General features: G+C 37.9%; 2 protein-coding genes across 2 annotated transcripts in view; both read right to left on the bottom strand.

Moving 5' to 3' along the window:
- The window catches only part of vash2 (vasohibin 2), a 32,024-nt gene extending 23,207 nt beyond the window's left edge, over window positions 1-8,817 (bottom strand). Inside the window, exons 1-2 of the mRNA XM_073493131.1 lie at window positions 8,294-8,817; window positions 6,767-7,194 (exon numbers count right to left, since the gene is read on the bottom strand). Of these exons, the coding sequence (XP_073349232.1) occupies window positions 6,767-7,087 (321 nt within the window). The 5' untranslated portion in view covers window positions 7,088-7,194; window positions 8,294-8,817. The remainder of the gene's footprint in view (window positions 1-6,766; window positions 7,195-8,293) is intronic.
- A 1,889-nt stretch (window positions 8,818-10,706) lies between these two features.
- Window positions 10,707-13,417, bottom strand: LOC141017694 (uncharacterized). The gene is made up of 8 exons (XM_073492427.1): window positions 13,242-13,417; window positions 12,745-13,047; window positions 12,335-12,604; window positions 12,186-12,242; window positions 11,851-11,940; window positions 11,719-11,747; window positions 10,952-11,017; window positions 10,707-10,811 (listed from the first exon to the last, which is right to left on the bottom strand). The coding sequence occupies exons 1-8, from the start codon at window positions 13,300-13,302 to the stop codon at window positions 10,707-10,709; spliced, it is 981 nt and encodes a 326-aa protein (XP_073348528.1). The 5' UTR covers window positions 13,303-13,417.
- Window positions 13,418-13,894: the final 477 nt, after the last annotated feature.

The following is a 13,894-nucleotide window of genomic DNA, read 5'->3' as shown; positions in this document are numbered from 1 at the left end:
AGATATCTACAGTAAAAACAAACAAAAGTGGATTTAATTTCCACAGCCCTTAATAAAGATCTTAATAAAAGGTTATTTTCTATCAATTCAAGCAGTTTTTAGTTCTGACAAGACTTTTTTTTTTCTTTTCATTTAAACATCATTAGGTTATCTAAGTATCAGGTGTGCTGACATTTGAGGAGAAGAAATACTACAGATAGCAGCGCCCACTAATACCTTGGTGAAACCATTTTGCTTCCATAGCATGTCTTCTTTCAGACTAGTGGAAACACAAACGTAGGTGTGAATTTTAGTTCAGACTTCTGTTCTGGACATGAAAGCAAATTGATGAATATGTAATTAGATAGCCTCATTCACAAATATAAAGCATAAAATAACTGAAAACCTTTTGGATTTTACAATACACATCAGGCGAGTCACAAATCTCCACTTCAGCAGCGCTTACATACACCAACCATTCCAGCTTTATTCCTATCTATATTCTAAAGGTTTTTACAGAAGGCTTAGTTCATATATCATTCACAGCCTGATTTATATAACTTTATTCCTAAAAAAATATTTTTTTCCTGGCTGACAATATTTTCTGATTTATGGAGTGATAAAAAGAACTACCCAATATTCTCTATGTGATAACATTTGACTCTAATATGTCCTATGTCTAATATGAACCTGCCTCTATCCAATGGTTAGATTTCTGTTCTGGAAATGTATGCAAATTAGTGCATTTTGGTAAGTAAATGTGTCTTTTGCATATTTAAACATGCATTTGAGGAAACTTAAATAATATATTTGTAATATATAAATATAGTACAAAAAATAGTTGTCTACATGCAAGTTATCAACTGGGGAAGGTTAATGGTGATATCTATTAGCTATTCTCTTGTAGTATTTGTTCAGTGTGCATTACAAATGGAACAAACAACTGAGCTGAGCTGAAGATGGAGAGAGAGCGAAAGATTGTATTTCATGTTGTCAAGATGTTTTTGGCGCAGGACATCCCGAGGAATGCCTTCATCTGTGTGCGCGTGGGTGTGTCTGTGTTTGCGTGTGGCAGGACAGACAGCTGAGACACAAATGATTAAGCAAAGTTTCGACATGAGGCTTCCGTTTCTTGCCAGCATCCTTTTAATGCGGTTGTATGAAATGTGATGACAGCCTTTTCGTGAGAACTTTTACTGCTTCGGTGCTGACAGCTGTGGCTTGTATTGCAGGACTACAGTAATCACAGTACACAACACCTTCTTGAAGATTACTGCTGGAGTCTGTAATTCTTTGCCTCAGAGCACATCTGTCTAAACTAATCCACGTTGGCAGGGATCCATACATATCCAAGTTCAATCCAAAACATGCCATTAGTATCTTGTATTGGGCAAATTCACACAAGCCTCTGCAGACAGAAGAGTAATAGTTTTCTTGCTGTAGGTTGTTGAGCCGGTTCCCCTGCTGCAAATGCTTAAAAATGTCCAGTTCACATGTAATCTGTTAATGCCATCCACAATAAAATCCTATTGTCACAGCATGAACAGAAACATTTGACTTCAGAAAAATGGAACTACAACGGATTATAGAAGTGGAAAACGACTGTTATCCTAATTCTTTGGTGACAACATCTACTGTACAGATAGTTTTAGTTCCTGCTCTCCGATTAATGTTTTATTTCAAACAACTGAAGAGTGAAAGCCTCAGAAAGGATTGACAAGTGAATAATGATGTTTAAAGGGACTCTAGTGTTGGTTTGTGACTCATTTCTACCTTTAACAATATATATTTTAGATACTAATAAATACCTTGAATTGAGTGATTTGTTTTTCTAGCTGTGCTTTGACAGAGATCTTTGCTTGGACGAGTTTGGTTTCTGTTTTGTTTCCTTTGCTAGTCCAGTTGGTATCCAGAGATTATCCACTACCCAGATTGTATTAGAGGGATTTGGTTGCTGTGCCAAGACTTCAATTCTGTTAATGAGGGCATGGAGACTGGCAGCATGGACTCTGGTCACTGACAATATCACTGACACACGCTGTGTTCAGTCTACCTGAAGTTACCCCAAATTCCATTTGAAAGAGACCAACAGGATACTACAGTGTTTACTTTCTGAGTATGCATCAGCAAACCATCACTTTCCCCACCCCAAAACTGACCTGGCTGACAATGTAAAATACAGAGTTCTTTCCAGCATTAGTCTCGTTTTTTTGTCGAAACTCTATTAATGGCTCTCATATATTTTAATATTTATTAATTATTACACATGGCAGCTGTAATAAATGTCTCAATCCCAATGTCTCAATAATAAATAAAGGTTAATTGAACATTTTGGCATTCTTTCTTAAATCAGACTGTTTGTCCCATTAGCAGAGTTGCTTTTCTGGGTCAGTGTATCAGCGACTGTATCGTTGGTAACCATCTGCTTTCACACCTTACACACTCACACACACACACTCCAGAGTCATGTTACATATCAACAATACACAATTCTGCAACGTCAACCAACTGATGCTTCAGGTATACGCATACAGTGCCCACATTGTACACAGCAGTGTCCTAGCAAAGCAATTCAAAGCAAAACAAATTCATTAAATACCATTTTTGCACATATGATGGTCCATTAAAATAGGTATTAAAGGTATTAAAGGTATTAAAGTACATCAACTACTAGCAAGCAATTACCAATTGTTACACACTGCACTCTGGCACTCAAGGCACCTTATTTTTGTTCACTCAAGAAGAGATAACCTGAAAAATAAATTCACATAATATAAGGTTGTTTTACCGATCTTTTTAAACTTTAAAATAGAGCTAAGATGCCCTTTTTAGTTTGACATGTCAGTAAATCATCAAAAAAGAAAGAAAAAGAAAGCTCATAACAATGGTTTTCTAAAAATATGATTACATGTTGTTGTTCTTAGTAGAGCTGCAATGATTAGCCAATTGATTGATTAGTCAATCGAATGAAAATTAGTAGCCAACTATTTGGATTATTAATCATTTCAGTCATTTTTTAAGCAAAAATGTAAAATATTTGCTGCTTCTTAAATGTGAGGATTTGCTGCTTCTCTTTCTAATCTATCAAAGTAAATAAAAAGTTTGGGTGTTTGGACTGTTGGTTGGACACAGGAACATATTTGGGCTCACTTTGGGCTCTGTTGATGAGCATTTTTCACAATTTTTTGTAGACTGAACCATTACTAATGAAAATCACCAGCAGATTAAAAGAATCAGCAGATTAATCAATAATGGAAATAATTGTTAGTTGCAGCCTGAGTTATTATAGTTATTAGTGGTCTTTTGCCTTCTGATTCTTCCTAAGTGGAGGTTGCAGTTTATCAACTGGTTGTTACTACACTCCTACGGTGACATATTGTATTTTCCTACTTGAAAGGCTTCCAAGAAGCTTCACAGTTACAGTTGGCTCAAACTTTAAAATGATATTCATGAGCAACCGATATATTAGATCTGAAAGAGTGTCTGTGTGTGTGTGTGTGTGTGTGTGTGTGTGTGTGTGTGTGTGTGTGTGTGTGTGTGTCCTCCTGCCGTCCTTCTGTCCAGAGCAACAGTAAGGGATTTGGCACTGTCAGCCAACCAGGTCACTAATGACCACATGGCCAATTAGTTGAGCTAAACAACAAGCAGATTCCTTCCTCCACAGCCTGAAACACAACAAGCATTCATCCAAATCACTGACGGGAAAACTATGAGAAAAATCTGGGCTGAGAGGCCTCAGTGGCTGCACACAAAGATGTGTATCATGTGAGTGGGGACGCCATTTCTGCCACCCAGAAGAACCAGTCGCTCAACACAAACAAAGCTTACTAAGTCAATAAGGAATACAATTGCTTTGGGTACTGATGTTGGTATTACTACAGTTTTTATTAAATTTTACAGACTTGCATGTAAGTGAAAGCTAGTTTGTTATGCTGAATTTATGTTGTTTGCTTGACTTGACCCTTTGAGGCTTAATATTAATTCTAATACGGATAAAAATTCAGATTATTTTCTTTCTCATTTAATCTGTTAATTACCTAATTACCTTACCTAAAATCCATTTACAATGATATAAAAGAGAGAAAAGCTGCAGCTATTCACATTTAAGAAGCTGGAACAGGCAAATGTTTGGTGCTTAATATACTTAAACAATTCAGTGATTATTAATCATGATAATATTGTGATTATGTTGTTTTGAATGTTTACTGTGGTGACGTAATAATCCTCAGATATTAGTTGGTTAAAATTCTTTCGTTTGTTATGTAAAACTAAAGACGTTGTAAATGATATGCAGAAGATTCTTCTTCTATACAGATCATTCTTTGTTTGTTGCACTGAAATTTTCTACAAGGCAGTCAGACATCAGGATCAGCTGAACAACAACAGCACACCCCTGGAGCTGTTTTGGGTTTTGATGGCTTACTCGTCTTACTCAAGGACACTTCACAGGATGGGGAGTTAATGCAATTGGGGTTTTGTTCGCTTATACTGTAACAGTGTTTTTAATGTAAAACATTAATTTTCAGTCACTCTCTGACCTGTTTGTCTGTGTCATTTCAGTTCCTGATTTTTTTCTCTGGAAGCATACGTAGAGTATTTTTTTTACAGCCAAATTGTTATGATGTAATGTGTATAATGTGATGTGCATTTGGCATGTGTGTGAGTCAGGAGTCACAGTGACTCACACACACTGAGAAAAATCCAAAAAGCAGAATGAACATCAGCTGACAGGTGTGGTGCCCCAATTTAGCACACTTGTTGTCATGGTAATGTGATGCATTTGCTTGTGTGAGTATGAGTGTGCACCTGAGAGTGAGTGTATTCGTGAAACAGAGCGTAAAGACAGGTTGACATTAACACCTAGGCCATGAAACTGTGAACACACACACCCACACACTTCTCCACAGACAGCTATTATGCCTGACACAGACTAGGAGACATTTTAAAGCCGTACACAGATGTTGGAACAGCACGCACACCAGGAGACAAAGAGAACATTTTGAGGTTGTAGCAATATTGTAAAATGTTTTTTTTTTTTCTGCAGGTAAAAATATAATAATGATAGAATATTTCTATTGCTGAAAAAATTAGTCTAGAAGTGCAATGATTAGTCAGATGATTAACTCTTTGATTGACTCGTTTTTTGCAACGATAAGATTTTGCTGCTTTCCTCTATTTTTTTCTGTCTTTTCAAAATGAATATGTGGGGCGAGGATAGAAAAAAACTAATATCTGCCATTTTATAGACTACAAATAAGCCACAGACTAACTGATAATAGGGCTGCAACTAACAATGAGTTTTATTGTTGATCAATCTATGATTATCTTCTCTATAAATCGATTTGTTGTTTAGTCTATAAATGCTAAAAATGTCTATCAGTGTTTCCCAAAGCCCAAGATGGTGTCATCAAATGTCTTGTTTTATCTCCAACCAAAAGACATTCAGTTTATAGGAATAAAAAAATAAAGATGGCATTGAAGAATTGTAACTGTTTATTCTTAAAGAATTACTTAGGCCGACTGATCAATTGTCAAAACAGCTGACAATCCGTTGTTGGGTTAACAACTAATCAATTAATCACTGCAGCTTTAAGTGATAATGGAAAGCTATAGATGAAAAAAATCAACACTGTGCTGCAAACATCAAGCATGTTTTATGAGAAAAGAATTAGCAATTGAGAAGAACAGAGTAGCAAACCTCTCACCCTCTTCTGTCGGATTAAAATCATTCCAACTTAAAACTCAAAAGTGATCTTATAAAGATGTGTGTTTACATGCCCCAAGCAATTAATCACAATATAACTTTTTTATCATGGTTAAAGTGGTTCCACACACTGTGAAGCGTCTAATCTACTAGAAATATCACAGAAGAAGTGGGGCGAGCATGCGCATAAAGTATATTATTCCAACCAGAGAGAAACACTTTTTACATGGTGAATATTTTCCTATTATTTGGAATATCAAAAGGATTACACCACCCCTCTCCATTTGATTGAAAATTCATTCAGATCAGGCCAGATCGGACCAGTCACTTCTGATTGAGGTGTTTACATGAGGCATATTTATTCTGATTGAGTGTCTATTCTGATTATCGGTGGAATATTAGAGTCCATGTGCACGCAGCTGCATGTATATACTGAATACACATCTCACACACACTGAAAGCTGGTCCCATTATATAGCCAGTGCCTTCTCTTTAGTCAGCGTACAGCAAGAAAGCTGAGCAGCTGTCAAACTCATCCATTCTGTCTTGTCACACCAGAGGACAACAGGGCTGCTACAACGCAAAAAAATGCAGATAACTTTAGATTCCTTCATAGTGGAGAAGCCATAGAGAACCCCCAGAGGGAAATCCTTCATAAAGAGTCCATTAAGACTGAATGTGTTGCCATCAACCTCAATCATACTGCTGCGGTCATGACAACACCTCCCATGTCCAGTTTTGTTGACTTTTCATGACTTAAATTTGACCAAATGTCTAACTGCTAACTATGCTGAAAGAGAAAACTGCAACAATACAAGGTAAGCTCTAAAGAACTTGCGGTTGTGAAAGCTGGCTGTTGAAAAGCTGAAGCCAAATGCACATTGCTGGCTGTAAAAACTTTGAATAATACCAAGAATATATGTCTAACTGCTCCTAAAATGGTGTTGAATATCATTTTAGGATTGTTTTTGGTAGGAATTTGGTTGATTCAATTAATTCAGTTCAAATAATTTCTCATTAAGTGTTATTTTGTCTAAAACTTCAAAACATTTAGAGATAATGAACCAATCATAGTTGCCTTACCTTGGGCAGATACGCAGCATTTCGTATCCTGTCCACCATCTCCTGTCCCTCAGGATGCACAGCAGCCACATGGGACCACATCCTCTCCCAGGTAGCACTCTCGATGGGAAAACCAGTCCTATTAACGTAGAAAAGAACCCCTCCATCCTTCTCCTCTTCCTCCCCGGGGGACCTGGAGCTGTTGTTTGGGGGAGAGGCGGAGGAATCCTCCTGGGTGCTGTAGCGGAGGAGGCAGTGTGAGCTGGTGCTCTTGGACCGGCCATGCCTGCTCAGCTTGGCCGGGGAGGTGCCGGCCCGGCTTGGGGAGTTGGGTCCCGTCATTGATCCCAGGAGGAGGAAAAGTTAGGGCAGGCAATCCTCCTCCAGCTACAAGAGCTTCTCCTTGTTTGTCAGTGTCGGACAGTGCATGTTGATCTTAAAGGGCAAACCTGGCAGGGAAAAAAACAAAATCTTCATCCATAGCAGAACACATTCTGAGTTTTCTCAAAAGCAGGGTTCTAGGGTTTCTCAAAAGCATACAAAAGTGCTAAAACATGTTTCCATGAAGCTACAATTCTTTTTAAACATAAGGTGCTACCCGCCAAGGAGGTGCACCCAAAAAAGATCTGCGCCCTTCCTATTTTGGAAGAGGAACGATGGTGCTACAGCAGAGTATGAAGCCTTGACAACATGACAACAAATCCCTATAGGGAAGCAAAAGCCTTCTCAGTGTGGCACCAGACGACCATGATTGATTTCTTTCATAGAAATCCAATAAATGCAAAAAGCATGTATATGTCAGCAAAATCGAAACATTGTGTGGAGAAATCATTTTTCCCAAATGACCCACAGAACAAACAGAAGATTAAGTGTTAGGCAAAATCCTATTAAATACATGATTTAATCAACAATGAGAATCACACAAGTAGCCAAATAACCAGGTTACCGGATAATGTTTAAAGAGATTATAACGAAATAAACTATTTAAGTACGTTTAGTGATGCCAAAAGACTTAAAGGTACATTATGTAGTTTTGTGTGAAGGAATTTTAATCAGAAGAGAAAGTGATTTTTTTGTATGTCTAAACAAACCAAATAAACAAACTCTTCATTTTCGTGACTGAATAAACTGAATAAACAAACTAACCCTTAAAGGACAACACAATTTCATACTGTTTTACTTTGTTTATATGTGGCGGACCCTGCCAACAGTATTCTGGGGACCTTATTTTCCTCTGAGAACAGCTTGTTTATTCAGTTATAGAACAAAACATTTCTTCTGAAATTGTATTATTACCTCATAAAATTCTGAGCTTGAATTTCTTCTCAAAAACTGCATAGTGCCCCTTTAAAATGTAGCTAGCCCATATGTATAAAAGACATGCTACTATACGACACTGACAGCATAAACGAAATTAAAAACATAACTTTAAAAAGGTCTCCAAAACTCAGTAGTCAGAACCACACAGACACAAGTTCATATCGATATGAAGGATTTTTCGTGAGAGCAACCACTGAAATATCCTAACAGTTATTAACACAACCGTACCGTATTTTCCACCGGGGCTCCGATTTCAGATGAACAACGGATGCTAAGGTTAAAAGGCATTTGACTCGAAAAACACACGGTGAGACGAGGTAGGTCCCATTCATAACAAGGCGTCGTTGTCCACCACAGGCTGCAAAGTCTTGTTTTGGTTCGAGGCTTTGTAACTTCACCCCGGCTTGTATGTGTCAAGGTAGCAAGAGAGCTAACGACCGCTGGGCTGGGGATGCGGAAGATTCCACTAAAATAAAAGCAGTACGTTTGTCGATCTTGCGTTTATAAAGAATAAGTGCTACGAACCGTTGGAACATACTCATGAATCCACCACTTCTTTGTCTGTGAGGGTCTCAAGTGTGTCAGTAAATTCAATGTATCGGAAACTTCAACCAAACGAATCCTGTTCTCTCCGTGGCTTTTTTTTATTTTGAAAATGCCATCCGGAAGTCCTTCTGTTTTGCTAGCTAGCTGACACTAGCCCTCTCACTACACTGCGGGGGCCGTTGCCTCCCACCACCCCAGTCCGATAAAATGACCTCTTCTGCGCATTCCTCCCCGTTAGCAGCCTGCACGGCGCCTCGGTATCCACTATCTTCCCTGAAAATCCGGCTTCATGTTGATAAAAAACGCTCCTTCAATCCCTTACATGATGAAATCATTAGGGATAAAACGGTCCTACTAGCTACCTTCTGTTCTCCTGTATCTCTCCGTTGCACGTACCCCCGGTAGCCACCAACCATCGCCGGCTTCGGATTGGTCGAGCCAACAAAGAGGGGCGGGCTGGAGAGTACGCGCTACCATATTTGGAAATGATGACCCTCTCTGATTGGTGGGTTTTGACAGAAGAAGGCGTCAACAAGTGATATATCTGCAACAAATGGGATTTTCTGCCCCTTGTTGCAACTGTTGATTTTGCACATTTTGTACATTTTCAGGTGCCTGAAAGGTTCATTATCAGAACAAAAGAGAAAAGAATACAAAAGAATTTAATTTAAATTAAGTCAATCAAACAGAGTTGAATATAATACATTTATTATTACAACAAAATCTATTAGACAGAACCAGTTTTAATAAAAGTTCCAAATGTGGTTGTCAGTAATGATGACTCCATGATATCACAGATAAAGGTAATATTTATCTCATTAAATATAAGCTATAAACTATAAACTACAGCTGAAACATGCTTTAAAAAGTTACAAATACAATCACTCATCATCCCTGAACTACAACCCAATAATACAGACATCACAACATAAAAATGACCAATTTCATTGAGCAAAATGTATCATATTAATGACTGTTTGACTATTAGGTTTACTTTGTGGTAGTACCTTAACTTACAACTCCCCCTACTGGACAAAAAGCTTTTTACAACAATACAGGTGTGAAATGTGAACAAATGGTTATGCTGAAAGAGAAAACTGCAACAATACAAGGCAAGCTCTAAAGAACTTGTGGTCGTGAAAGCTGGCTGTTGAAAAGCTGAAGCCAAATGCACATTGCTGGCTGTAAAAACTTTGAATAATACCAAGAATATATGAAAACTGTGGACATTTTTAAGGTTTGTTGAAAAGCTGACTCAAGGATTTTGGAAGATGCAATGATGAGTAGAATAACTGTCTCCAGTAACGATTCCTAGGGCAAAGTTATAAACTGAATCTAGGGGTTCAAGTGGAGGCAGGGGCAAGTCTATAAATAAGTTCACCATAAGCCTTTGAGCACAGAAAATTAGCTCTTTATATTTATACTCTGAGACCCACTCAACAGTTTGTCCATTCAGAGTGGTAATTGGGAAACCATTGTCCACAATATCTCTGGCGCTACAGAACGTTTATTTAGTCTTTTGTTGCATTCAGCTCCATTTTCATATTAAAAAGTGCATCTTGCAATTTGTCAAAGTCTAATTGAAGGATGTCAGTACTGAGTATTGTTATGAAGGATGTAATATTATAAAAAAAAAAAAAAAGCCATATTGTGCACATGTTCAGGTTCCTAATTTTATTTTGTGTTACTTTAGAATAGGTTTACGTGCTTTAGTGCTCCAAAAAAGCACATATCTTTTCCTCATACTCTGTCTGAAACGCTCTGTTTTAGCTCCTGTCTCTTTAAGGTCCCCTCTCCCAAATACCTAGTCTCCTTTGATTGGTCAGCTCACACATGCCTGAGCAGGCACGCTAACAGCAACTGAGCAGCTGCGCAAAATCAATTCTTACATTCCAAACTAGCTGCTAGGCAACAAGGTCACGGAATTAAAGGTGAGACTACTGACGAGGCGTTTCCTTTCCTTCCTTTCCTTTGACCTTTTTAACTTTCAAGATCCTTTACATGGAAAGCTTTAAGTAATGACGAATTATTGTAAAATAACATAATGATATTAAATGTAACATTACAGTATTGTAACAGTAAAGTAATATTTATTTTAGTTGATGGTAGCATACAGGCTTTTTGGATCAATAGAGGCTCCAGCAGAAGAGGAGGGAGTTTTCACAGTGCTGTAGGTCACCGCTTCATCAGCAACTCGAACCTATAGGACACAAAAGGAGCACAGAACAATATATAAATTGCACAGAAGGATATGGTAAGGCGTAGTTCATCACAGCGAGGCAAGACGATGAAATGAAAACACCACGGAAACATTGTTATAAAACTGTCATAACAGCTTACCCGGGCTTTACTGTTGGTCTTCTTGGTGAAGCTGACGGAGGTGTAGGAAACATCTTCAGGATCAGTCTACACAGAGAAGTCAAGTTAGTGGTGCTCAGTAACATGTGGATCTAGATCTACTTTCACCTTTTTTCTGTTGCATTATCTTATATTCTATTTTCATCTACACTTTAGTCCCCTGCCTGGGAGCTTACATCGCTTTCATTCTCTTTCAGGATATCTTTGAAATTAATGACATTACCAGTATAAAATGCCTTCTCATTTATTACGTTGACTCTAATGTTTTTAAGACTCTCTGCGTAACTTCATTTTATTCTGTTCTGGTGCAGTGCATCAACATCCCTCCTTTTTTTCCCTCTGTTACAGAAGGAATTTCGGCTCAGTGGTCACTGTTTCTCGTATATTTGTACTTTGACATAACACACAAACACCAGTAAGTGCCTCGTAAACCTTATAATGTTCCACATCTTTGATACATTATGAGATTTGTTCACCTTTTCACTCCCATTCATATTAATTGACTCTTTCCCACTATTACAGACTCAAAATTCAACTTTCGTACGAATTGGACCTTTAAAACGCAGCAGTGCATATTAGCTCCCAGTCTGTAGTATATTTTGCATTCTTCAAGCTCACTTTTACAACCATTCATAGTCTTTCAGCTGTTGCTTCAAACAAAGTAAAGCCAGCAATGCAGTTTAGAGTCAGCTTTTCAACATCCAGCACTCAAACTGCAGTTTCATTAGAAATTATTTACTGTAACTCACCATGTTTTCTTCCCTCTGTGTTGTGTTCCCTGAAAAGACATAAAAGAGAGTTCTGTATTAAGTGTCCCCACCGAAAATTCACATTTAACAAAACATTTTGTTGGTAAAAGTTTAATTGGTGGCTGCTCTCACCTTTATTTCTCTTCCATCTAATGAGTGCCACAACAGTTATCAAGAGTGCAGCTAAGCCCACAGCCGCAATGATATACAACCACCACAGATCTGTCAGTAAAATGAGAAGATGTTTGGATACAGTTTTCTGTTCTGTTCAACGTGCTGTAGCTGAAAGAGAATATTTGAATGTGCTACACATACATTTGCTTTGTCTCAACCAAACAATTTCTGTTTGTAAAAAATGCAACCATTAAACATCATGAATACACATTCTTGGTCTAGAATTCATACTTTAGATAGAAAGTTGAGAGAGACAGACAGACAGACAGACAGACAGACAGAGACAGACATACAAAGAGATTTTTGAGAGATATCACGTTCTCGCTTTGTAGGTGTCTCGTTTCCAGATCCTGTTGAACATAAACATATTCAGTTTGTAATTTTCACTCAGGGAATCAGTGTCTCAGTATGAGGTGATTTAAACAGCTCATCATATTCTTACCTGAGTGCTCAGAGTTGAAGGTAAACTGCTGCACATTTCTCTTGTTACCATCTGTCACAGTACACTTCAATAAATTCTTTGATGTATAAATAAAATGAGATGTCTTAAAGGTCACATTGGACGAGCAGTTAGACTGTGTTGTCTTTAAGTCATTGTTGTCCATATCCACATCATTAGTCCTGAACAGCCACTTCACTGTGTATAGACACCGTCCTCGAGTCACCACAGAGCAGTTTAATGTCACCTTATCATCATCCTTATGTTCGGTCACTGGTGAAGAAGTGATGAAGGGCATATTGTGAGTTAAAGATACTGACAGTAAAATTATCACTATACTCACAATGATAGCAATGTTTCAGTATATTGTTCTAGCAAGACAGTTTGAGCTGAAAAGATTATGATGTAAATACCTTTCATAACAGACAGATCAAGTCTGTCCCCACTACAGATGTAACGACCAACGTCCTCGACTGTGACCTTCTTTACAACCAGAGAACAGCTCTCTGTAACACTCAGTCTGTCTGATTTAGCTTTGGCATTTTCACAAATCTGCCCACGTTCAACCAGCTCTACTGCTGGTGATTTAGGAGTAGGACTGAAGAGCCAGGTAGTATTGGCACAGTTATGGTGATCATTTGTCACAGCTTCACACGGTAAAGTGATATCACCTCCTTCTCGGACAATGACAGAGACAATCTCTTGTCTTGTTACTCCTGTAGAAGAAATTAACATCAACAAATAAGTAAATAAGGTTATGCCTAACATTGATAGTGTTTGTGATGATCGTTGCAAATGTTCCTAAAACTTTGAAGGCTTTCAAGAAACCACTGAACCTACCATGTTAAAACAGACAGCATGGAGCATCAGTATTATTAATATTACTAAAGTTATTCTTATGTATCCTTACCTGTAAACTGAAGCAGGAGAATCAGCTGTAAAAACATTTTAATCCATCTGAATTCAACCATTGTTTTTCTTCTTTCTTTTCTTTGCTACTTCTCGATTTTAGTCGTCTCTCAACTAGTGCTTCTCAACCTGCAGTGTGACACTTCCTGTGGATAATGTGTGACACTTCCTCATAATGACACATATTTTATTTTGGTCATCTTTTTGACTTCTTTTTGAGTTTTGACTTCTTCCTGTCAAGCAGTCAACACTCTGACATGAACTGGGACAAATATCACACTGACAGGTCTGGCTTAGTAAAAGGTTTTACTGGCTTGAGCAGGTGACATTTAGATGTAGACACTTCACTGTCACTCATGAGACATTTAAACAACTGTCAACATAATTTATTAGTCCAAATGTCAAATCCCACCTCCTTGCTCTTTGCTCTGAACACTTCAATAGCAACAGGATGTTTCAGTTAAACTAAACAGGGACATGGATGTTAAAATAATGGCATATGAAACAATAACAAGAGGTGCATGTCTATAACATGTACAATAATCACTGAGCACAACTGAGCACAGCAAGTTTAGATTATGACCATTTATGATTTAAACAAACAGCCTTATGAACGTTCATAACTTCTACATGTTGTTAGTGAACCTACTGCAC

The sequence above is a fragment of the Pagrus major genome, chromosome 22 (genome assembly GCF_040436345.1).
Source record: "Pagrus major chromosome 22, Pma_NU_1.0".
NCBI classification, from domain to species: domain Eukaryota; kingdom Metazoa; phylum Chordata; class Actinopteri; order Spariformes; family Sparidae; genus Pagrus; species Pagrus major.
This window is presented reverse-complemented; position numbering and strand designations above follow the sequence as displayed.

Excerpts from the sequence above, each read along its gene's own strand:
- LOC141017694 (XM_073492427.1), bottom strand. The coding sequence starts at position 13,302 with ATGGTTGAATTCAGATGGATTAAAATGTTTTTACAGCTGATTCTCCTG. Across the intron at positions 12,605-12,744 it reads TGATCTGTCTGTTATGAAAG|TGACCGAACATAAGGATGAT; the intron begins GTATTTACATCA and ends CTTCTTCACCAG. Across the intron at positions 12,243-12,334 it reads CTTCAACTCTGAGCACTCAG|GATCTGGAAACGAGACACCT; the intron begins GTAAGAATATGA and ends TATGTTCAACAG.